Genomic DNA, 27,269 nt, shown 5'->3' with positions numbered 1-27,269 from the left:
TTGAACGTGGAAAAGCGCTATATAAAATGTGACCATTTACCATAATAGTTTTGAGAACTTTTGCCACCCTTTTTTTCCCCCTACAGGACACTTTTTTTTCTATCTATCTGCAGGACACTTCTTTAGTTGACTACATCGCTACTGCAGTTCATCAGTCCGGCTAATTACAAAACTAATGCTTCTTCTAATGTCTAATTCATGTGTTTCTTTGCTTTCTCCCAGCTGCCAGAGGGGTGCAGTTCCCAGTCCGACTCTGTCCCGGACACCCCCCATCTATCCCTCTGTTACCTGGGCAACCTGTACCTCCTGATGGGACGAGAGCTGGAGGAGTTGGAGGAGGTGCCTTCTGGAAATGTCCTGGGTAAATAAGTCCATCCTTTTATTGATTACTTCATTACTGCGGCTGCTAAGTCTTGTGCTAATTGAACTGGCATCTCACTCGTGTCAGGGGCCAGCCTCCGAGGTGCCAGTGATTTACAATCTGTGGGGGGGGGGAGAGGAGTAATGGTGGGGCATGCAGGAAATTGGATGCCCAGAAGTTTTCTCAAAGGCACTGGGAAAACTTAAGTGAATTATGGTGTAATTTTTTTGGGCTATTTTGTGTGTTGTTGTGTTAAGTTTTAATGGCAGGTGTGTACTTGAATTTTGATGTGTAGTTTATTTTTTGTGATCAATTTTCTAATCATTAAAGGGTCCATATTAAACAAAAATGACTCTTAGGAGCTTTAGGCCGTGTTATTATGTTGTTACCTTTTCAAAAACCTACCTGAAGTTGAGTTTTGTTTCATTCACACACTTTATTATTAGTCTGTCTACATCTCCGAAGCTCAAAATGCTCTGTTCCACCTTGTGATGTCATGTAGTGGTACTTTTCAAGTTTTCAAACAGCTACCTTTTACATTTTGTTTAATAGAGATGGGCAATTCCAGAGCTGAAATCATCCAAATAATTCTAGTGAAGGTGTATGGAGTTTAAAAACACAGTGGAGCTCTTACTATATTACCACATGACATCATAAGGTGGAGCAGAGTGTTTTCAGACTCAGAAGAAGAACTAAATATGCTGGATTTGTCTCTTAAACATGGCATGTTTTTGACGAGGAAACAACATTATAACAAAGAAAAATCAGAAAATGTCGTAATATGGGCCCTTTAATTGTTTTGACATGTCGATAATTTATTTATTTCAGCTCATGTTTTATTATGGTTGATTAGGCAAGTTTTTATCAGTGGTATTTGAGTTTTGTTGTTAAAATTTATTACGAAAGGATTATCACCTTGGCTGCCTTTTCTAATCACTTGTGTTTTTCATTCAAATTATAGTTAAAAAAGTGTCATCCTTGGTTTTTTGGCAGCTTAGATCTTGCCCTGCTTGTCATTTGTGTTCAGTTTAGTAGTGTTGTCATGATACAAAATTTTCAGACTTGATTTTGATACTAAGGATTAGACTTGACACTCAGTAGTGATTCCGACAATAGACGTTTTAAATCATAGTACTTTCCCTATATATATTACTCTGTGGCCTTACATCTGTGTAATCCCTCAGTTGTCCAGGTAGGTTCCGTATCTATTAGGGATGGGCATGATGAATCGATTAATGGATCATTAAGAATTTCATCGATTACGTTCATTTTAATCGACAAACCGAATGTAGGTTGCTGTGCTTAGCGTGACCAAACAGGGGTCTGTACATGTCGCTCTCTGCACTCAGAAGGAGCGAGCAAACACAGACATTCGGTCAGTCTGCAGCGTACCGAAGCACAAATGTGTATTTAACGATGATTTGTACAAGAATTTCCACGCTTTCCATTGCGTTCGGGACAAGTGTGAGTCCATGTGCACAGTGTACAAAGCAGGACATATGTTTCGGTGTCTAGTGGGAAAAAGTTTTGCCAGGTGAGAGCAGCGCAATGTCGATGACGAGTCCCCACCTCCCTCCCCTCGTACGGTGTCCTGGTTTTGAAAAACGCAAATATGTTCACACTAACCTGTATTCCACTGAGTCATGTCTTTTAATCCGACAGAAATTGACCGCATCAGCGACACAAGAGCTGTAGTTTTATCTGAGTTTATGCAAATTAGCGATGCGGTTTTAAGTTTTGTTTCTGTGAGAGTTGCGCAAAACTGAATTAAACACATTGTAATCTCAAATGGATTGATGTGGCTCTAGAGTCGTTACGGTTTATATGTCGTAAAATTGAATTTATTTATGCAGATTAGTAGTGCAGATAGAAATAATGATGATCATTTTAATATAAAAACGTTAATGATTAATCGATAATCGATCGTTAATTCTTCTGATGATCGATTAAGAAAATTTCATCGAATGCCCATCCCTAGTATCTATGTGCTCTTATACTCTTATACTTGCTCAAAATCATTCTAAAGCTATTCAAGGAAGGTTCATTTCTGTCCTGTGAATGTGACTTTTTTAGTACTGATACCTTTTCAATTGAGTAACTAGTCTGAATACTTGTTTTAGTATTGATTATAAGGATGGGACGAGATACAATTTCCACAATACGAGACAAAACACGAGATTGGAACTACGAAAACGAGACAAATCTTTATAATGAATAAATTGTGCAATCCAGTTCTCGATTTACTTTATTTAATATTTTAGCTGTCATTGTTGCAGTGATTTTTTTCGAACTACAGCTTCTCAAAAAGTGTTACTCACCAGTACTTTACTCTTTTTTCTTCTTTCTTTTTTCCAATCCATACGTAAAAACATGTTAAAAAAAATCTCATGAGGTAATTTTGAGCATGTGTGCACAATTTTGTGGCAGTTTTGTCTCACGAAATCTTGTGGCACGAGATCTTGTCCCATCCCTTATAGATTAATATCTGATTTTAAAAACTTTTGACAACATTTGGTCATAGTTTTATCCCTCATTAATTAGTGTTGCTTCAGTTTTGATAAAAATATTGCCTTGTCAAATATGATGCAAATTTATTTTCATGCAAACAGATTAACACTGTGCTCTCATAATAAGTGAAAGTGAGGGTCTAGTATACCTTTGCTTCAGTTTTGCTTGTTAAAACTACAAATGCAGCTCTTAAAACCCCCTAAGTGCCCATTGCTCATGTTATGACCAAATAGCAAATCTTGGACATTTTTGGCTCTCGGCTACTTGACTTATTTTTGTCAAAGGACCACTTACGTCTCCTTAAGTGCGTGGTCTCCGCTTGGTGCTCTGCCTCCTTTGAAAATGTATCTGCAGATAAAAGCCCAGTTGAAGTTTGCCACTTTTTAAAAACAAGAGCAAAATGTTTGAAATTGATCCATTTGCGGCCACTTAGGACAGCTGTAGTGGTTTAAAGACACGATCTGCAATGTCAGAGCATAGGACCTTAGGCTTAGTGAAGACAAAGAGATATGACATGCGTAGGGCCTGACCGACATGGATTTTTTGCGGGCAATATGATACAGATAAAAGGAAAGTTGGAGCTGCAGATTTAAAAGCCGATATTTTTAATGATGTAAAAATTCTCTGTAAATCTTCAGTTGATTATAAAACTTAGGTCTGGCTCTACTGGGATCTACTGGTTAAATTTGGTTTATTTAGGCTACATTTATTGTTATTCCACCTCTTTACGGTCATATTTAAAGACAGTATGTCAGACTACTGGCATTTTTGCATCACATTCTAGCCAGTAAAACAGGCTAACCAAAGAGAAAAAATTAAATTATCTTCAAAACCAACACATTTGCAACACTCATCGCTCACACAGGGAACTCTCAGATCACATGTCTTCACAAATAAGTGATAAAAACAAGCAGTAGTTTTGTTGCTGGCCTAAAGAGCGCAGAAGTTCACTTTTATTTATAGTCAGTCAGTATCGTGAATCAGACATAAGAGCATTTAAAGCCAGCGCCTCAGTGTTCCTCACATGGATCTTGTAAACAAGCGCACGTGAGTCATGTGACTCTGAGGGTGCGTTCAGGGGCAGTACAGCATCACAGACACAGACAAATTACTCCGCAGATAAATATTGATGGGCGCTACATATTAGGACATTTATCTGTCTGTAAATTGGATTAAATGGACATAATATAGAGAGTCTAAGCCAGGCATGTCCAAAGTATGGCTGGGGACCAAATGTGACCCTCAGACAAATTTTTCTTGGCCCTCAGGCTTCCAGGTGAATTGGCCCAAATTACCTTACATCAATTAAAAATTAACTTTTTACTGCAAGTTTTTTGAAAATAATAATAAAGCTAATATTTAATATTTTGTGTGTGGTTTTAACCCTCTCAGACTCAAATTAAATTTTAGTATCAGGAAAAATCTGATGTTTGGGGAAAATTATCATATGGGGTAGTAATATACAATCCTGACTTTTTTTTTTGAGAGAGACCTTCACATCCAATGCGTTCTGAGATGTTACAGATTTGCAGCATTGGCCCGGTGTAGTAAATAAACATTGAAGATTGAAAATGATATGAAAGCTAACTTTATTTGTATACTACTTTTCATAACAATGAAAACAAAAAGCACAGTGTAACAGCTTTACAGTGGCAGAACAACATAACTTTTTCGTGTGGTGCTTCAAGAAAAAAATGTTTATCCTTTGTAAACAACAAAAGTATTTTGCACTTCTGGCAGGCTGTTTGCGTGTAGCTGTTCTTGCACAGTCTGCATCCTCCACGTTTATCAGCATGGATGGGAGAAAAGGCTCCTGAGTAAAAAAAGCTCATAAAATATGGATTTGGCGTAAGTAGGTAAATGGCATTTAGTTGTTGCAAATCTGCAACGCCTGCCTGGAGGGGGTTAAGGAGCTTAGCATGTAATTAAAGACTCATTCTAACGTGTTAAACATGCACATATTACAATCATTCACTGTATTGAGCATCAGTCTACGACCCTCGATCAGTCCTCTGCTTCGTCTGTGTTTAGATATGTGGCCCTTGATGAAAAAAGTTTGGACACCCCTGCTCTAAGCTTTATAACGAGGTATAACATCTCCACGTGGACTTTTGCCCCATATCGGCAAGATTTAGGCCGATAGCTATTGTCTCCAAGTGCTCATATCGATATATCGGTTGGTCTCTAGATATGTGTTAAAGGTGCACTGTGTAACTTTTTGGTTGGGGGTCCATCACCTGCTTGGTTCTATAGATATATCATTGCTCTGCCTGGAATGTTCCAAAGTGTGACATTAAACAGCTCCAACTTACATCTATTAAATTACTGGTGATTTATTGCTGAATAAAAATAAATAAATAAAAATTGACTATGATCAGGGTTGTCTCTCCACAGATCTGACCTGTAACTTTGTCTAGTTTGGTTTCCATGAAGATAGAAAGGTTTTATGTCATGCTGTGAAACATTCCAGACAAAGAAAAGCATTTAACAGACCCTCCACCAGAAAAATTACACAATGTACCTTCAAATTATAATGGACAGCGTGTTTAACTAATGCAGTAGTACTTTTGTGTGTTTTTAGTTGAAACTTTTCAGCTAAACCAAATTGTGTGACATTACTGATTCATCCACAGATTTTTATCTTTCGTAGCCAGTCTGTGGAGATGGAAAAAAGTTAGTGAATGTTTATGTTTCAATTAAGTGATTTGAGTTTGGAGTTTTCTTAACACAAATGTAAACTGAAAAGCTTTTAACATTCAAATGCTTAAAATTACGGTCTGGTTTAAACATTTTGATGCAGCCATGATATAATCTCTGAAATGTTTGTTTGATTTTTGACATTTTGGTTGTTTGGATAATCTTACCGTCCTGTGAATACTTTCTACACTTTAGAACAACTTGTGGATTTCAGAAACTGGTCTAGATTAATTTATTTAGAATTTTCCATCAATCATTCCCACAAAAATCCCACCTATTATGATTTATTTAAAACTATTTTGGAAACCATCACCAAGGTGTTTAACTTGTCCTTGGAATACACTAAAGGTGCACTATGTAACTTTTTGGTTGGGGGTCTGCCACCTGCTTGTTTCATGTCATTGCTCTGCCTGAAATGTTCCACATTATGACATTAAACAGCTCTATCTTACATTTATTCAATTATAGGCAGTGTTATAGCTCAAAAACACCAAGAAAAACAGGTATTCTGACTGTGAGCTGGGTCGCCTCTCCACAGATCTGACCTGTAACTTGGTCTGATTTGGTCTCTATGGAGATAGAAATGTTTAACACCATACTGTGAAACATTCCAGACAAAGCAATACCATTTCCATGTCAAAAAGCATTTAATGGATTAGGGCTGATCGATTATGAAAGAAATCATTGTCATGATTGTTTTGGTCGATATTGAAATCATGATTATTGAAACAAGTATTTTTTAGTTACACGATGCATTTATTCAGCATTTTTCTCTCAAAAAAACCCCAGAACACTTTGCTATTGATAATTTACACAAAACTTTGGACTGAGCTGTGCACAAATATGAACCTTAGAGCAGTTTTGCGATGTATAAAACACAAACTGAATAAAATATACTTTAAACATGAAATAAGGCATAGAAAAACATAAATGTATCCAAAATAAACTATATATCCAGATGTTCTAAACTAAATATACTTATTTATATTTAAAAATCCCCAAATAAACTTTGTTAAGCTTTAAAACATTCCAACTCAATTATATGTTTTTATTATATTATTATATATTATACTATATTATTATTATATGAGTTTGGAGATTGTTGGACACACAAATTGAAATCTCAATCAAAATTCATTTAATTGCACAGTATTATGATGGACCTTCCACCAGAAAAGTTACACAAGGCAACTTTAATGTTCATACATTGTGCTTGAGCGCGCTATATAGTGATAACCCATAGATCATTGTTATACTTTACACATTTTAAATCGGTAATATGGCATTTCACAACAACTTTGAGAGCTTAAATGAGAAGAGGAAACAACTATAACATGCTTAAAAGCTCTGAAAAGTAGATTTTTCTGAAAATGTCTGTTTTAAACCCTAAACTGAGATGAAATTTGTTTATTCAAATTGGCAGCAGAGGGCACTAGAACTATTGTTGTTGTTTATTGCTGTTTATTTTGATTTCTATTAGATCGTTACTGCTGAGTCAGCTACTCTCCCTGGGCTCATGTTCAAGTTCCAGTATTAAAATTATTATTAATCATTATATGCAAATGTCCATAATTTTCCACCATTCAAACAAGCAAACAAACAAAACAAAACAAAAAAAAAACAATTACATCTTCTACTTCCACTTATCATCCGCTCCTGGTTCAGTAGAGTTTCAGGAAATGTAATAGAAAGCACGTTGTAAAAGTATAACTCTCAAAAGATGGTTGAAGCAATAGTTATAGATAGATAGATATAATGGAGCCTTTTCTTTGCTTGACATGTTAAGAAAAATGAAGGTTTATGGACTTTAAAAACACGGAGGAGCTTCATGAATGACTGGGGTTTTTGCAGGTTAAGAGAAGCCCAAACAAAACAAAACCAAACTAAACCCCAGATAGGTTATTGATTGTTTAAATCATTGTTCAAATCTTAACTGTTCCACTGTTTTATTTTCTAACTTTCTAACCGTTTTGTGAAGCCCTGAGAGGCAATTGACTGCTGCTCTTGTGATTTTGGGCTCTATAAAAATAAATTGAATTGAAAAAGGGTTAGTTTAGCAGAACACTGGGCCTTGAAAATCTTATACACTCTATCATTATTTACACAAATAGTTCATAAATATACTGTTGTGTATGTATGTATTCTGCAATTTCCAACTGTCTTTTTCCAACAGTGAAACGTCTTTTACTCTGTAATTAAGTAGAACATGATCAATAAACCTGAATCATTACATATTAGCTGGTGTGATAATGGTCCTCACAGTTGATTAGATAAAATTGGATTAGATTGACTGTAGAAACTGGAAAACGCTCATGGATTAGAATGAGTTTGTCCAATTACAACAGCTAGACAACTGGGTCGGACCATCTCCAAATCTCTTGTGGGCGTCTGCAGTGGTAAATGTCTGTTAAATGATGACAAAACATTTATCTGAAAATGGTTAACCTTTTTGTAGTTAATCGTGTGTTTCAAAGTTTGCATCAAATCTATTTTAAACATTGAGTCTACAGTCCTTTTATAATAGATCGTATTTTTTGGACTATAAGTCACTCCAGAGTATAAATTGCACCAGCCAAAAAATGCATAAAGAAAAAGAAAAAAACAGAAGTTCCATGGGACAATGCATGGAGATGAACCTCTCTATCTTTTGGGGGAAATTTATTTTATAAAGTCAGAGACCAAGGACCTACATTTCATCATATAACAGGAAAGTTATAGTAATAACAACCGAATAGAGAACAACAGCTGTTAACGTAAAATATTAAGTTTACCAAGTTCTCACTCCAAATCACTAAATCCACTGAAAACTCTTGTACGTAGCTGTTGTCAGACTCAGGCATCAGTTCCAGTTAGAATTATTCCGGCCTTTCTAAATCCCGACAGGATGTTTTGGTGTCACTGAAGTCCAGGCTTTGTCGATCCATCCAGTGACTTCCAGGAAAGTTGCATGTGCACCCTCCCGGTGTCACAAGTTTCTCGCTCACTCCAAACTTTCTTTCTGCTGCCCGATTACCGTTTTCGGCTGAATATTTCACTACTTACAGTTTGTAATCTGCAAAATATGATTTTCTTTTTGGGGACATTTGTGTTGAGTCTTCTCAGTTGTCTTTAAGTTTGTTTAAATTTTATATTTTCAGTGGTACAGAAGTAATGGTGCGATCGACTGACATGATACAGACAGGACAGTGCGCAGTAGAGTGAAGTGACAGTGCTACAGGAGTAAAAGGAGCAGCAGATACTGACACGCAAGCCTCTAGCCTTTTATGGCTGTCAGTGTGAAAACTTTAATATATAAGTCGCAGGAAACACCCAAACTATGAAAAAAAGGGCAATTTATAGTCTGAAAAATACGGTAATAACTTTATTCGGATATTTGAAAAATGATAAATGACATTATGTTCACACAATAATCAACAGATACGATGAAGGGAGGCAATTATTTTAAATTTAAATCATGAATATAGTGTTCAAATCAGTGATTCCAAACAGGAGTGGAGAGAAGCAGTATTTCTATATTTTGCATCTTAAAGGGACGCTGTGTGACTTTTCAAGTGGATTCTATGCCACTTGCTTGTCACCATGGAGAATATTCCACAGTATGGCATTAAACTTTATCTAACATACAGTACATGTGTCCAGTTATAGGTGTTTGTATTGCTCAAACAACACCTTGAAAATAGAGATATTACCTGTAAGTAAATGTAGTGGCTTTGTATTGTTACCTGCTTTATCCTCATGAAAATAGATATGTTTAAAGCCATACTGTGGAACATTTTAGACAAAGAAAGAATTCCTGCATGGAGACGGACCTCTACATAGTGCACTTTTAAAATGTATTCATTTTCCATATGCTTTTAAAACAGTTTTTAAAAATCTACATACAACACACACACTCACAAAATCCTTCAGTAAAACATTTTGACTCTCGTACTGTCATGCTTTGCAGCGACTTTCTACCAAGAATGTCCCACAGTATGGCATTAAGACTTAACCTGTAACATCTACTAATACGCATGCCTGCTTATCTTATAGAAACAAGTTTAAAGCTCTACTGTGGGACATTGCGTGCAAAGAAAGAATGAGTACATGGAGACAATCAAAATGACAAACCCTCGGCCAGAAATGTCACACGGTGCACTTTTTAAAATGTATTAATTTACACAGAAGACACAAAAACGTTTCAGTAAACCGTGTTGAATCTAGTGCGTCCTTTTCGTCTTATACTGTTTTGCAATTACTTTCTATAAATAACAACATGGACGTCTAAAGAAAATGTCCAATTTACCACTGGAATAATTTTAGCTCCACATCCTACTTGTCCTCTCTTTTCGTGAGTCTGAGCTGACCTACTTGTGTCAGAGATGATTCATTGTCCGACCACAAACTTCCATGTGTTTCCCGTCCACTTTGCACACCCTAAACTTTTTTCTTAAATACATACATTTACTACAGGGCCTGACGTGAACAATAGCAAACTCGCCAATGTTCGTATATTTGTTTTGGCTACTAACGCTCGTTCCCACTTGTCACTCTGGCCATTTAACTTGTTCGCGTTTAACCTACTTACGGCTCAACTTCAGATGTATGTCCTGCTTGCTTGATTTTACTCCAAATATACACACAGTCATGGATGTTCACCTGTGTAAACCACATTTTTGTTAGATCACCGATTTCATGTCCAGAGTCCAGAAGAAGGATCAAATGGAACAGTACTCAATTAGCCTTTAACAAACTTTGCAGAACTGAGGCCCCCTTTTCGACCCCAAGATCCAACAAGGCCAGTAATTCTTTGTATTCTAAATAAATTCAATTTATTTGTAATTTTTTTCCTTTAGATTCACACACACAAAACTAGTAACATAACTCATCATGGCTATATGCTTAATACTGATTTTAAGCAGAAAATCTGACCCGAACACCCTCATTTTTCCAGTTATTTATTGCAATTCAAGTTGTGCAAGTCCAGTGAAGAGCTTGAAATGGTACAAATGTAAGAACTGAACAGGCAGAGGTTAAAGAAAATATAAAAAAATAACGAAACACAAGTCCAAGCTCTGCCAAAACTACCTCAGGAAAAAAGAACAAGATGGTAACTTTAAAAACATGTAGTGTCCAGCACAGTGTCCAGACTTAAACCCCATCGAGCTGGTTTGGGATGAACTGGACAGAAGAGTGAAAGTCAAACAACCTACAAGTGCCACACATTTATGGGAACTTCTGCAACAGATTTGGGAAGAACTTTCTGAAGAATATTTGATTTCTATTGTGAAAAGAACGAGCCACGAGTGTGTTCAGCTGTTATATCTGCCAAAGGTGGACACTTTCATGAATCAAAAGGTTAGAATATGTTTTGGTCAACAGTAAACAGTGAAAAATTTTTAAAAAGTTGTGTGGTGTTCTAAAACTTTTGACTAGTACTGTATATTCAAGGTGCACTGTGTAACTTCCATGAAGATGTTATTGTTTTGTCTGGAATGTTCCGGTATGGCGTTAAACGTATTATTAATCCATGTTATTACTCAATAACGTGTTTTTTTATTGACCTAAAAACATTCACTCTTGCCGTGTGGAGTGGGCCAGTGAGGTTCATTTGGTCTTCTGATAATTTATGTTATTAGGTTCTTTTTTCAGACCAAGAGCTTGTTTTCATACCCGACTGTTTCGACTGCGGTCTTCCTCAGAGTGGTCACGTGATGTTGCTGTGACGTGTCTGGTCTGTATGAAAACAAACTCTTGGTCTGAAAAAAGAGCCTAATAATATATACACTACCGGTCAAAAGTTTTAGAACACCACACTTTTTCCATTTTTTTTTACAGTTTACTGTTGACCAAGTTGCCTGCGGTCACCCGTCGGTCTAACGAGTGCACCTCTGGGCCCATCCTAACACTTAGTTCTGGTTAAGTTCTGGTTTAGTCCTGGTTTAGACCTGGTTTAGTCGTCCTGTTTTAGTCCTGGTTTAGTCCTGGCATTCAAGTTGTAGCTATTTATATTTGTTTTCATACCTGACTGTTTCGACTGAGTGGTCACGTGATGTTGCTGTGACGTGTCTGGTCTGTATGAAAACAAACTCTTGGTCTGAAAAAATAACCTAATAACATATACACTACCGGTAAAAAGTTTTAGAACACCACACTTTTTCCATTTTTTTACTGTTGACCAAAACATATTCTTAACTTTGGATTCATGAAAGTGTCCACCTTTGGCAGATATAGCAGCTGAACACACTCGTGGCTCGTTCTTTTCACAACAGAAATCAAATATTCTTCAGAAAGTTCTTCCCAGTCTGTTGCAGAAGTTCCCATAAATGTGTGGCACTTGTAGGTTGTTTGACTTTCACTCTTCTGTCCAGTTCATCCCCAAATCAGCTCGATGGGGTTTAAGTCTGGAGACTGTGCTGGACACTTCCATGTTTTCAAGCTTTACCACCTTGTTTTTTTTTTTCCTGAGGTAGTTTTGACAGAGCTTGGACTTGTGTTTTGTTGTCTTTTATCTTTTTTTTTTTAACCTCTGGCTGTTCAGTTCTTACCTTTATATCATTTCGGGCTCTTCGTTAGACTTGCACGACTTGAATTGTAATAAATAACTAGAAAAATTAAGGTGTTCTAAAACATTCCAGGTTATATCTCCACTGAGAGAAGCAGGCAACAGAGCATTCACCAGAAAAGTTACACAGTGTACCTTTAATTAAAGTTCATTTCAAACCCCCTTAGGAAGCTCCAGACCCACTTTTAGAATCACTATAACTTAAAGCTAAGAGTCTTCTACCTTTATACCCCCATATCTCTTATAAAACCTGTGCACTTTGTTCCCTGTACTCTTTACAAACATGCTCAGAAATGCATGTAATTCTGCTATTAGTCTGAAAGTTTGTTATTCTGTCTTCTCTCAAATGTTAATTTTCCTGGACGTGTTTAAAATGTCAACTCTAAACAGAACCTGACTATTAAAACTCAAATTGCAAATGCAACTGTGCAATGCTTGTCAGAAACTTTAATTCAATATTTTCCCCAAATCGTTCAGCTCCTTTTAAGCAGCTTTCATTTAAATAATCAGACTGTTACGACTTCCCTTTTCTCTAATGAGTCACCTAAACAAATATGAACTTTGCTAAATTAATATTTTCATGTTCTCGGGGCATGTTATTGTTGTTGATTGGTCCCAGTGGAGGCTCTGTCAGCACAGTTCACCTTCTGCCCCTCAATCAGGAAACTGCTTTTTTCTGTATTCAATGAATGACCCTTTTCACCAGGCAACACGTTTAAACTGCTATTACGCTAATTAAGCACTATTTATACACCCTCCAGCCCCAGCCCCGTGCTTATAGGAACTCTGCAGAATGGTCTTTGAAGTCTGCCCATATGCGCCGTCAGGTCATTTTCTGCCTATAGCTGTCAAATGGAGCGGTACGTAGGAGTGGTGGACTTTAATTGGTTCATTTTGAAAGATTTTGAACTTTACAGTGAAGTGTAATATATCTAAGAATTAAAAGTCGGATAAAAATTATGGTTAGCATTCCAGACTCACCCAGACTTATTACCAGACTGCGTGGTGAAGGTGAAGGCTCTAATTGTTCTCCCTGGGAATAGGTGGGTTTCAGGGTGCCCCAGTTTTCTCCATCAGCTTAAAATATGTAGTTTGACAGTTGCGCAGTTGGTAAGAGTGTTTGTTTGCCCGCTGATCAGGAGGTTGGTGTTTTGAATCCATGCTTTCGTCATAAACATCATTGGTTGAGAGGGCAGGTCCCGTGATCCACAGGTCGGCGTTGCGTTTCCAGCTCCCACAGATGAATGCTGTCGTTTTGTCTTTGGGCAAGACACTAAACCATCCACCTTGCCCCTAGTGTCTGCGTACCCTGGTGTATGAGTGAGTGTGTGAATGGGTGAGTAGTTCCTTGATGTAAAGCGCTTTATGGCTTCGTTTATACATGATGACGGTCTGAACAGAAGACGCAAAATGTGGCGTCGCATCTTCACTTTTTATTCCGCGTTTAGACAAGCGTTTTAGGAAGGAAATCTGTGTGCATACGGTGACGCAAAAATGTGTGGAATTCAACTGAGTATGCTTGTACTTAAAGCGTCTTTGGACATACGGAAGTTTTCACGCCACGCATTTTCATCAGCTATTCCTTAAGGTTGTATAGAGGATTTTTGAAGGGAAGACAAATACAGCGACAGTCCTTTTTCAAATGTTGTGCCTGCGTGACACCACCTTCCTCCTCCACAGCTCCCTCAGTAGAAACATCTCCTTCCGCCTCTTTACTCTAGAAATCACGCTTGTTTACAACCAGTGCGCGTTCAGAATTACTGTTCAGAAATATTTTAGCGATCGACGCGTCAGTTTTTAGACCCTTCGTCCGCTTCATTTGCGCCATCGCTGGAAGAAATCTCCAAGAATCACCTCAGTTTGGCTTCGCTCCTTTTCTCCTTCTCTTCTTCTTTCAGCAGCCTCAAAAATGAACTTTCTTTTTCGGCGAACTGGTCGTGGATTCTCGTCCGCCATCGCAACAAACTTAGTGCGAACTGCGAGGAAGCGACAGTTAGAAAAAGCCTCTAAGAACCGCCGCATAAACCACGTAATCCCCGCGCACCGACGAGTCAGTTACACTAGAAACGTAGGGAATTTGACTGACAACCTAACAGCCAATAGAAAATGAGGCAGCCTCGTTTTCTATTGGCTGATGTTTATCTGGCCTCAACACGTCCACAGTTGATAGATTTTCATTCTTTGTTTTTTGGTCATCCTTCTCTGTTCACTAATAGTATCTCTGCATATTCTGTACACTTGTCGGGATGCCTCCTGTAAGTTTAGTAGAGAAGGTCTGACGCGTGGAAATGATCTAACATGTTTGTTTCTGTGTACTTTATATATCTGACATAAATGCGTACGCAATGTGAGCAGAACTGACCAGAGTTTTGCGTCTTGGGCAGTGTAAACAGAAACACTATGGCGGAGTGTAATTCAACTTTTACACTTTGGAGGGTGGTTTCAGATTTTTGTGTTTTTTAGCCCCCAAAATGCCATCACCATCTAAATTAAAAGCACCTCTGATATATATTTTGTCGTTTTTACCCACAAACATTCTCGTGTAAACAGTCTCCATAAAAAGAAAGAAAAGAGCTATATAAAATGTGACCATTATCCATTACCATTTAGTTGCCTTACCCTCCACACTTGTTACTCCAGTCCAGACTACAGCAAGTTTCTGGCTCAATATTTGGAGATGTGATTACAACAGCAATAGCCTCCGATTCCAACATTCAGTAGTGATAGCTCCAAAAATTTCTGGGTTGAATTCCTAAATACTATTCAGCAGTACTTCACTGCTCTGACAGGTTTCCCCAGCAGGACTTAGTTGAAGGATAACTGCAGAGAAATGCCAACAGTGAACTAGCAGTGTCCTTGCTAAGACTGTGAGGCAGATGCAAAATTCCATATTTAAACCATACATTGATTTAAAATCCTGTATTGTGCAAAATAGACTCTAGCCACGTTATAATGTTCCTTTATCAAAAACATACCTGGGGTTGTGTTTTGTTACATTCACACGGGTTTGAGAAATCCTTGATTATTAGTCTGTCTACATGTCTAAAACCAAAAATTCCCTGTTCCACCTTGTGAAATCATGAAGCGGTAGTTTTCAAGTTACTATCTTTTACTAGCCAGGCTGGCGCCACCTAGTGCCTCCGCTCAATTTAATTTCTCTCCAGCGACTAGGTCAGGAATCAGAATACACTAGATGGTTTGCTAGAACCCCAGAAGTTGTAGACTGAACACCGACCAATCAGTGAAGAGCTGTGAAGCCATGACGTCAAACTCAAGGGCCTGTCTGGTTCCCTTTTGTGGTACAGCACAACAGTAAACAAAGCGGTTGAGATGGATGTAGATGAAGCCAGACATTCTGTGTCGGCAACAATTCCTGAGATCGAGGATTTTCACTCTTTGCTTTGTTTGCTGTTGTGCCGGCAATTACTTGGACACCACTGAACGTTCTGGCACATTACATACATCACGACCAAATAGCAGCGATTGGTTAAATGAAAAAAGTACCCTCTTACAATCAAGCAAATGAATCCTAATGCTACGAAGTCAGACGGTTTGCATGAACTGAAACTGGCTGATAAATCAGACTAACCTTTGACCTTTTGTTCAGTAGAAGGTGGCAGTTCCAGGGTTGAAAAGGTCAACTTGATTCTAGTGAAGGTGTATGGAATTTAAAAACACAGTGGAGCACTTCCTGTATTACCAGATGACATCACAAGGTGGAAAAGAGTGTTTTGTGTTTGCAAGAAGAGCTCAGTCTTAATATGCAGGGTTTGTGCTAATTTATTAATAGTAATAATAATGGATCTGTTTTATATAGGACTTTTTTACAACATCATTCAATCTCTCTCTACTCGGTGGTAATCCACTATTGTAGTCATTTTTGAACAAGCTTTAAATGTGACAACATGACCAGACTCTGATCTATGGCGCTAAACTGCAGGAAACCACTAACAACTAAACTGTTAAATGTGAAGTGAGGCCGCACCTGTGTGAAGTACAGAATGTTCCTGTGAGTATCCGATATCACACTCCCACAAAACACATTATCTTCCTAATGGCTGCACACTGAGGCTCATTCACATTACACTGTCAAATCCAATACAGGAAGTGGTTTTGCAGCCTCCGTAGCTCTCAGCGCGAGTGCAAATTATTTATTTTTTGATTAATGTGCAAGACTTATCCCTGCAATTATTAACATGGAATAGCTGGGATGATTTGAGGATAGAGCTTCTCATTTTCATTTTGTCTGTTTGCTTTCAAGGGACATAACTAACTAAGGAATTAACTAAATGCTCTTCCACTGTATCCATACATCTCCTCTTTGGTCTTATAGCATCTACATATATATTCGCTCTTCCTCTGTACCTTATATTCACTCTCTCTCCTCTGTATGGTACAGAGGAGCGACACTGACTGTAGAGTACAGTTTGTACCCTATCTCGCTCCTCTGTACCATATATTCATTATACTTCCACTGCACCATGTATTCACTGTCCCGCCTCTGTACCCTGTGGTGTTGTGGGGATTTTTTAAGTGGGAGTATGCAATTCGTCATGTTATCAATGACACCCTACCCCCCCATCCACCTCCAAAAGCCGTACACTCAACTTGACATGCCGAAATACACACGGGTGTCATATAGATTTAAAAAACAAAAAAAACCAAACAAGAACAACTCACTTTCAGTACAAACATAAAGACGCCAGCCCAGTAAAAATCTGTAATATTTGATCTTTTTTTCTTTTTTTTTTTTAGTTAAAATGATGCAGAATCATGTTATTAACATTAACGCCATTCATAACTCATAGGCTACAACACATGTGACCAGGACTGAACCAGGACTGAACCAGATCTAATCTTGGACTTAAAATCATAAATCATAGGCTACAACACATGTGACCAGGACTGAACCAGGACTGAATCAGGACTACACCAGGACTAAACCAGATCTAATCTTGGACTTAAAATCATAAATCATAAATCATAGGCTACAACACATGTGACCATGACTGAACCAGGAGAACTGAACCAGGACTGAACCAGGACTAAACCAGGACTAAACCAGGTTTAATCTTAGACTGGAGAGAGAGAGAACCCCAAGCCTGAGGAGCAGGGTGTCCGCAAAGCGTGATTGAGCAACGGCTGAGTTTAGCCTCGTGGGGCGTGGAGCTCTGCGTTGGTCCTTTTGCCTGCTGTCACCCGACAGTCTACGCAGGCACACCTCCGGGTCCGTCTTGACACTCAGTTTCTGGTTCAGTTCTGGTTTAGACCTAGTTCAGTCCTGGTTCACTCCTGGTCCCTCATGTCCCAGGTCACTATAGGACAGTACTGCAGATATCAAGAGCCTATACAGGTTGTTTTCACTGTTACCAATAGCTCCAGTTTGACATTTAAGTTGTAAGTATTTTATGTCTGTACTATATTCACTGTCCCTTTTCTGTACCATGTATTCATTAACTCTTTTCTGTACCATAGATTTACTCTGCCATATTGACATCTATCATGAGTTTTTGTTATGCAGGGCTACAGGATTTACTTCAATCAAATCTAAATCAAAATTTAAATGGTGCTAATTAACATATGCCAATGTCTGAATTTATTTAGGTAACACAGAGGATCCTGTCTCCATGGCAGCAGTAATATGCATAAAACTCCTAACTAAACTCCTAATTTATACCTCTACAAACATGCACATAAGTCTTGTGTTGACTTTGTCATTAAAAAAACATGAACCTTCTTGTCTTTGCACTTAGCATGTTTACGGAGTCTGTGTAATAAATATTGAATAACAAAATTAGCTGCAGTTAATCAGTTTAAAGGTGCACTGTGTAACTTTTATGGGGAACGTCAGCCACGTACTTGTCTCTGTGATGACATTATTGCTTTGTCTGGAATATTCCGTGTTTATAACTATAATTAATATTAAATGTTTACCATATTTTTTGGATTATAAGTCTCTCTGGAGTATAAGTCCGCAGAAGCCAGAAATGTGTAATGAAGACGGAAAAAACAATTATAAGTCGCACCAGACTATAAGTCACACTTTTTTGGGGAAATTTATTTTTTATAAAATCAGAGACCAGGATTCAACATTTCATTTTGAAAGTGAAGTTATAGTAAAAACAATAGAACAGAGAACAGCAGACTGTTAATGTCACATATGAACAGTTATTCAGATAAACTATAACATAAACAACAGAACAGAACATGTTTATCAAACTCTCCATCTCACTCCAAATCACTAAATCCATTCAATTCCTCATCCTCTGTGTCACTTCTGAGCAACTCCACGACCTCCGGAGGTAAACCATAGATCCATGAGGTAAACGGAGCGCCACTTCCTCTTCTGTGTAGCTGTCATCAGACTTGGCATCAATTCTAGTTAGAATTATTCTGGCCTTTCTGAATCCCGACAGGATGGTTTCGGTTGTCACTGAAGTCCAGGCTTTGTCGATCCATCCAATAACTTCCAGAACAGTTGCATGGTGCACCCTCCTGGTCGCTATGTAGCTGTACTCTCCATCCCCGCTTTCCAGTCCCACACAAGTTTCTTGCTCACTCCATACTTTCATTCTGCTGCTCGATTACCGTTTTCGGCTGCATATTTCACTACTTGCAGCAGGACAAGAGCTTTTTCTGCAGGAGACATGGGCAGTAGAACCAAGTGACAGTGGTACAGTAGCAGAGTAGCAACAGATACTGATCACAATCGTTGAGCGTCCTCTCGCGGCTGTCAGTGTGAACATTTTAATATGTAAGTCGCACCAGAGTATAAGTCGTAGGACCACCCAAACTATGAAAAAAAGTGTGACTTATAGTCTGAAAAATATGGTAATATGAAACACAAACATTTTAATCATCAAAACAGTGAAAATGTCAAATGTGTCGCATAAATTTCATTCCTCTAAACAAGCAACAAAACTGTAGCTCTGTAACAAAATAATTCAGTAAAATATACAAAAAAATACTCTTGGCGATATATCGATACAGCAGCCCATGATATCGATACTGTATCATCACATTAAACGATACGATATTTTAATATTTTTGCACACCTCTAGTAATCACAATTATCCTTTTTTTTCATTTTCAAAACTGGATTTACTTCTGAAATCTTCCATCCAAACTTTCCAACATAATAGTTTAACCTCTGTCTTTATAGATGTTCAAACTTTTAGTATATGTTCGTCGTGCCCTATTTCAAGTCCCATTTGTAGCCTTCCTTCATGTGTCTGAATGCTTTCTTCCATCTGGTGGTTGTTAGCAGCAGCAGCGCAGTATAGACTTGCCCTCCCATTAGTGTCCCTGAGCTTCGTGAGTGCCATAAACGCTGGATAAACACAGAACCGCCCATGTCAAGCTGGTATGAATTATGAAGGAGGCATGCATTCAGCTATTGATGTGCCGTTGTAGTGAGTGGTCATGGGCTACAGGCTACTGAAATACACTCACATCGATGGAAGTGCGTTGCCTTTGAGTGCGAGCGTTCAATAGTGTGGGATTAGCTGTATTTAAAGAGACACGTTTCAGTTCAGTGTGTGATAAAAGGTGTAGCTTTGACCGGAGATGCGAGGTGGATTTTGAAATTGGTGTGTAATGTTGCGTGGATGTTCAGAAGATTAAAACTTAAGCAGCAAATTAAAGTCACTCTCTAAATACATGTCAAAATTACTTCAGAATATCAATCATGTCATGGTTTGAGTAATTTTAATGTATTTGCTAATACTGTTAGATTAAAGACTTTTGGAATAGTTTCTAGTTTAGCTGTAAAAAGAAGATAAAGTGCAATTGTGGTATTTTTAGAGGCATCAAATTGCTGCAGTCCATGTGCATCAATACTCTGAATATGAGCCACCAGGAAAGACTATTGGATGAAATGCTGAAACATCTTAAACTTTAGTTCCAAATGACGTATTGCTGCCCTGTCTTTGTACTTTTTTTTTTTCATTTGAAGTCATATATTTTAGCTATTATCACAGACTTCAGTTGCTTTTATCATCTCCATTGGATTCATGTTTTTAAGTGACTAAACTAGAGAACTATTTTAGACTTAGGTTGTAACAATTCACCTCTTCTCCATGTTGAAAAAGCTACAACGCTACTCAAAGTTCACGGGAGGATCTACTCACATCAGCGGGGGTGAAATAATGAAATACAAATGTGGAAATGGGAAAAAAAAAAAAAAACACCTCCCCACGCTCGAGCAGACCCCAGTTTACACCATCACCAAGCGCTGACAATAATACAACAACTGATAAACAGTTCATAAGCAGTCCACCAAATCACTGCAGTTTTAGTCTCTGTTAACTTACTCACAACTCCCCGAAGTTTTAGGCACGCTGCGTAGTAAGATGTGTGTGAGTAAAAGGAACCCTACGGCTATTCTTGCGAAAAACGCACTTTCAAAGTTTCACTCCAGTTCAGTAGCTTCCCCAAAACTGAGCAGCTCCCACAGAGGAATGTAATCCAAAAGCACTTGGAAAACTCAATAATCTAAAAGTGATATATTCCACGTTAGCTCCACCGCCTTGGCATGGGTCCAAGACGGCGTGTGACGTCACCCTATATTGCTTAAATAACCCTCTCCTCTTAAATAACCTGTGCGTCTGGAGAGGGCACAACCAACAATCTATTTCAGACACTGTAAACTCAGGCCCGGGGTTCAAATTTGGCCTGCGATTTAATTATATTTGACCTGCGAGATCATATCAAGTATGTGTTAGAGCTGGCTTCCCTGCTACAAATAGGCTATAGAGACATTATTTATTTAAAATTTAGTTATTATTTTATATTATGCTTGTTCTGGATTCAATGTTTAAGCAAAACTATGATGAAACAAAAAGATTTAAAATTACATATCTTGAAAGACGAGAAAACATGCAGATGTTGTTGACATTTTTCAATAAATATTTAGTTTGGCCCTCGACTTACTCCCAGTTTTTAATTTTGGCCTCTGTGTGAATCTGAGTTTGACACCCCTGGTCTATTTCCATTTAACATAATAATAACAATGATAATACATAAACGTAAAGGACCAAACACCGACATGTTGGCAACAAACAAGTTTCACCCCAGCTGAGTGAATGGCATTAAACTCCACACAAACCGGTGATGCCAGTAAACTAAATTACTGGTCATATCTGTGGAAAGGCGATCACACGCTCTGTAGTGGAGTGTTTTAAATCTCGTCTTAAAACCCACTTTTATTCTCTGGCTTTTAACACCACGTGAGTTGTGTGGTCCTCTGTGTATTTTATTTATTTTACTTATTTACTCCTATTTCTTGATATTTTTTAAATGTTTTTTGCCTTGATTTTACAGTTTTTATTGTTTTAGGACTGGTATGACCAAATTTTAGTCATTAATTTTTTTCTTGTCTTCGTTTTGTGATCTCTGTGCAGCACTTTGGAATCTTTGTTTGTAAAATGTGCTATAGAAATAAAGTGGATTTGGACTGTAAGAATTTTTCAATCTATTAAAATCACCCGTAATTAAAGCAAAAAAAATAAAAAAATAAAAATGAAGATATATCCTTTTAATGCTGTTTTGTGGAGGGTTCCTGACAAAGCCATAACATCCCCATAAAACAAGAAGGTGATTAAATTCGCTCTAACTTCTTAACGTCTCTCTACCTGTACTTCCTCGTCTGCAGCTGTGCACAAGCCCCGATACTGTTAAACGTCTGAGGGGGCAGTTTGTCTCCATTTCCTTTTAAGTGGTGAATAATGATGAAGTTAGACAGTGCAGTGCCTCTCCCCCCGGGCTCTCTCTGCATGCCTCTGTAAATCTCCATGAGTCAGCAGTAAGGCCAAACAGAGCCCATGTGTGGAAACAATTTGCCCCATCGCCGCCACAGAGCCTCGTTCACTCCGGGACATGTGGGAGCCATCAGAACTGGACCAGAACCGGACCAGAACAGGACCAGAGGATGCTGATTGAGCACGCTGGGACCTGCATGATTACCTCACTGTTTGTCTAGGTATTTTTGAGCTATAAAACTACCTGTAATTAAAAAAAATAAAAATAAAATTAAAAAAAGTAATGTAGAACTGTTTATTATACTGTGGAGTATGGCTGTGCAATGAATTAAATTTTGATCACAATTACGATTTGTGTGTCAAACAATCTTCAAACTCATATATTCGAGTTGAAACGATAAAGCTTAATAAAGTTTATTTTGGGATATTTTTAATGTAAATAAGTTTATTTATTTTATTTTTTAAATATAGAGGTTGTAGAACAGCTGGATATATACTGTATTTTCCACACTATAGGGCTCTCTGGATTATAAAACGCACTGTCATTAAATGGTCTATTTTCGACCTTTTTTCACAAATAAACCGCACCAGACTTTAAACGAAACACAACAGTTCGATGGGTCAGTGAGACTTTGTTTGGCGCTTTCACAGTGACTCTGGGCTTTGTTCAGTTGTGGCGTGTAAGGAGGGTGCTGTCTGGGACCGCTGGATTGTCGGCGTGTTCGCAGTGACTCAGTTGTTCAGTCGTGTCTAGAAGTGGCACATTGCACTCGCTTTTTCGGTTCGTTCCTTCGTTCCGTTCCTTGTCGGCGTGGAGTGATGAGTGTGTCCGTGGGTGTTTTTCGCCGAGCGGTCGTTGTCTGCTCCGTGCGTGTTTGCGTGCGCTGCGGGCGGTGCGGCTTTGTAGTTTACTGAAGTCGTGCTGGGACACCCGAGTGGATTCGTGTATAGGGCGCTCTGGATTGCGGGGCTCGCTGTCGTTTTTTGATGGTGTTTGAGGCTTAAGAGCGCGTCCTATAGTGCGGAAAATACGATAGTTTATTTTGGATACATTTATGTTTTTTTGACTTATTTCATGTTCAATGTAAATTTTATATAAATTTTTTGTTTTAGGCATTGCAAAACTGCTCTAAGGTATATATTTGTAGCCTATATTTATTTTCATTCTGAAAGTTTTGCGTAAATTATGAATAACAAAGTGTTTTTTTTAGAGAGAAATGCTGAATAAAAGCATCGTGTAATTAAAAAATAAAAGTCTGAATAATTTAATATTGATCAAAATAATAGTGATAATGATTTTTTTCCATAATCGAGCAGCATGACTGTGGAACATTCCTTGCAGATTAATAACATATCCATAAAAACAAGCAGGTAATGGACCCCAACCAAAAAGTTACAGTACATCATGCACTTTTAAGTATTCAAAACATGTGCACTGATGTGTCTCTTAAAACGAAAAGTGAATAAACTCCACTCCAAACAACGCCGCTGAGCCAATCAGAGCTCACCTTGACCCTGGGGACGGCGATAGAGGGCCCCACTGTGGTTTTTGAGCACGGTTCAAAAAGCCAGTGCATCTAAGAGCAGGAGTAGATATAGAAGTGTATCCTTACCCAAGCACACAGCTGTTGTTTTGATGTGGGCCACTTCACCACATGACAGTACACAGCGGCGTTTGTCCTCCTGCACATCTTATGATCTTTGCCAGTGTGGTCACTTCAAACCACACACACCCACACGTTTACACTGGACCAAAGGTTACTTTCCCAGAGAAGATAGTTAAAACGGTGTGCAAAATGAGGACTACAGACCTGGCAAAAATGATATTACACTGTGTTGTCTTTCTTATCTTAGGGCCTGTTTACACGAGAACGCTTGTGGGTAAAAATGACAAAATATTTTATCAGATTTGCCTTTCGTTTAGACGGTGACGCCATTTTGGGGGTTTAAATACGCAAGAATCTGAAACCACCCTTCAGAGTGGAAAAGTTGAATTCGCTCCGCCATAGCGTTTCCATCTACACTCTGGTCAGATCTGTTCACGTCGTGTACACGTTTACGTCATATACATACAGTACACAGAAATAAACATGTCGGATGGCATGCATACCCAGTCGAATTCTACACACTTTCGCGTCACCGAATACCTGCAGATTTTCTCCCGAAAATGCTCATCTAAACGCAGAATAAAAAGTGAAGACTTTTGTGTCTTCTGTTCAGACCGTCATCATATAAACGTAGCCTTTTTTTTTGCTCTCCAGACCCTGCTGCATCTGTAGGTGTCATTGGCTCCATCCTCGGCCAATCAGGGACATTTTTATAGCATAGAAACACAAACATCTTATTGGCATAAGCAGTTTACATTTAAAGCAGCCATATTATGCTGTTTTTTTGATCTTGAACATACCATTACTGTTTTGTTTTCTTTTTTTCATTCACACATGCTTAACACACAAACTTGCATGTTTTTCTCTTGAACAGAAAACTCTGTTCCCCCTTGTGATGTCATGTGGTAATACAGGATTTGCTCCAGTGTGTTTTTACACTACCTACTACGGGTTTAACTATAACCAAGTCTCACGATACGATATCATCACGGTATGACCCTCACGGTACGAATGTACCTCACGAAAACAGAATGTATGGCTCTTCGCTGATTGACTGGTGCCCAAACTCACACTTCCGGGGTTCTTACAAACCTCCTATTGTATTCTGATTCCTGACCTAGTCGCTGGAGAGAAATTAAATTGAGTGGAGGCACTAGGTGGCACCATCCTGGCTACTTTAATAGTATATTTTGAGTCCATCTTGAATGTCCATGGAGCAGTACAGTGAGTGCAGTGAGTGACCTCCCTCTCTCCATCCTCTTGTCTCCAAATCAAGGTTCGCACATTTCTCTAAGTCCTTTGTGTATGTGTGCTTTTGAAATCACTGTATTTGATGAAATGAAGGCTGTAGCTATGAGCTCTTTGTCTGGAGGAGTCTTTGTAAACAGATAAGTGCGGTGAGACCTCCTGCATTGTGCTGGAGCTGAATGGGACACGTGCACATAGCTTTAGCACTGACAGGCAAAGTGAAGGCAGATGGTGAGCTGTGTGCAGACATGGAACTACTTTTCAGTAAGAACAGGCTACCAGGCAAAGGATTTACATTTGGTACAAGTCAGTAAACCCCATTAGCAATCTAACAATCAACAGGCTTAGAGGTCTTGTATTACGCAAAATTTACTCTTGTGAGCTTTCTGCCATGTTTAGAATTTTGTTACCTCCTCAAAAACAGACCTGGAGTTGTGTTTTGTGATTTCATGTAGTGGCAGTTTACAAGATAGCAGTTACCTTTTACCTTTTGCTCAGTAGCGATTGGCGATTCCAGGGCAGAAATCAACCAAATGATTCTAGTGAAGGTGTATGGAGATTAACAATCCAGTGGAGCACTTCCTGTATTACCACATGACATCACAAGGTGGAGCAGAGTGTTTTCTGTTTGAGAAAAGAACTCAGCCTAAATATGTAGAATTTGTGAAACAACATCATAACATAGATCAGAAAATAGTGTAACTTGGGCCCTTTAACGACTCCGAGGAAAGTGTTTGCGGAATTAAAGATATGGTTACGCTACACATTGCTGCACACTTTAATTTTCTTGCTTTGAAATATTCCACAGTATGGCATTAAACTTTTCTATGAAGACAGACAAAACAAGGCCAAGTTACTGGTAAGGTCTGTGGTGAGGCGAGCCTGCTCATAATAAATGAATACATGTTTTGATGCAAAGCTCAAATCACTTTATTAACTTGTTTGAATAATTAAATGCAATTTTAAATCATTTTTTGTTTTATTCAGATATTTTTGTAGATTTTAAATGGATTGTAATAGAGCAGACATGTCCAAACTATAACCAAATATGGCCCTCAGAAGAAATTTTGTTGGTTCTCCGGCTTCATGTGGAATTGGCCCAAATGACCAAAAGTAGATATTTTTACTGCTAATTACGTCTGCTAACTTAACTTACCGTATTTTCCGCTCATAAGCCTCCAACCCCATCAAAAAAACCTTCAGCCACACTCATCACTCCACGCCGACGAGGAGTGAAACAGAGGAACGAACCGAAAAAGCGAGCGCAATGTGCCACTTCTAGCCACAACTGAACAACTGAGTCACTGCGAACACGCCGACAATCCAGCGGTCCCAGACAGCACCCTCCCTACACGCCACAACTGAACAAAGCCCAGAGTCACCGTGAACGCGCCAAACAAAGTCCCACTGAGCCATCGAACTGTTGTGTTTCGTTTAAAGCCCGGTGCAGTTTATTTGTGAAAAAAGTTCAAAAATAGACCATTTAATGACAGTGCACCTTATACTCCAGAGCGCCCTATACTGCGGAAAATACGGTAACTTATTTTGACATAACTTAACTTAACTTATCTCAAGCCTTATTAAAGGTGTGGTGGCTCAGACAAACCTACATCAAATGCAACAGTTTGAAAAATTCACTACTATCTGTGGGCTTAAGTTTCAATATGTTACCCTTAGTGAAAAAAGTTTGGACAACCCTGTAATAGAGGCAATGCAAGTTTCTTTGTATGACACAATTCCTATACAAAATAATACAAAGTGCTTTAAAGAAAAAAGACAGACATTAAAATCACAGTACAAGCAAATCAAAGCATAAATAATGATCATAAAATTAACATTAAAAGAGCAGAGTGCAGAAAAAAACCTTTCAGTCGTACGCAGCTAAACAAAACCGTTTTGAGCCTGAATTTATATAGATGTATATAAAAAAATGTTTTGCGTGTGTAAATGGGAAATTAAATTGAGATTGTTAATTTGACTATAGCAAAAAAATAAATAAATAGAAATTTGGGTATGTTGCAAATTTGCGACAACTAGAAACAAGTGCTTGCCAAAGGTTCCTAGGAATGCAGCGGCTATCTCGGCTTATATCTCGATCCAAACAGTTTGTTGCATATTTGTTGTCAGTGTTAAGGGGTTAAATATAGTCAAAGAAGAGATCTATAGGCGAGTTTCATTGTTGACAAAAGCGCGCGTTGCATGCTGGGAATTATTTTGTTCGGCGGCAATAAACACTAATTCAACATGACGGATGGGGGAGCGAGAAAAAGCACGTACCAAAATTTCATGGTCTGAATCGCCAACTTGGCCAAATATTCACCAATGACTTATTTTCATTCCAGAGTAAAACGGCATTCGCAGGAACCAAGACCATTTGAAGAAAGTTTTGATTTGGTTACGCACTGTGTTTGACCGCTGTCGTGTTTCTTGCCTCCGACCAAAATATTTCCCAGCATGCAACGCGGGCTTTTAATAACAATGACGTCAGCTGAAACTCGCCTATAGACAACATAACCTATATTGTAATTTTGCATATTTCCAATTAC

General features: G+C 38.4%; 1 protein-coding gene across 2 annotated transcripts in view; it reads left to right on the top strand.

The window, feature by feature from the left end:
• efl1 (elongation factor like GTPase 1) overlaps positions 1 to 27,269 on the top strand; it is a 310,712-nt gene that overhangs the window by 82,694 nt on the left and 200,749 nt on the right. For both annotated transcript variants that reach the window (XM_055154283.1, XM_020920850.2), the window contains exon 15: positions 223 to 361. In XM_055154283.1, coding sequence (XP_055010258.1) covers positions 223 to 361 — 139 coding nt within the window. The remainder of the gene's footprint in view (positions 1 to 222; positions 362 to 27,269) is intronic.

This window comes from Boleophthalmus pectinirostris, unplaced genomic scaffold (genome assembly GCF_026225935.1).
Source record: "Boleophthalmus pectinirostris isolate CB_2022bp ecotype Guang Dong unplaced genomic scaffold, ASM2622593v1 HiC_scaffold_19, whole genome shotgun sequence".
Lineage (NCBI taxonomy): Eukaryota > Metazoa > Chordata > Actinopteri > Gobiiformes > Gobiidae > Boleophthalmus > Boleophthalmus pectinirostris.
This window is presented reverse-complemented; position numbering and strand designations above follow the sequence as displayed.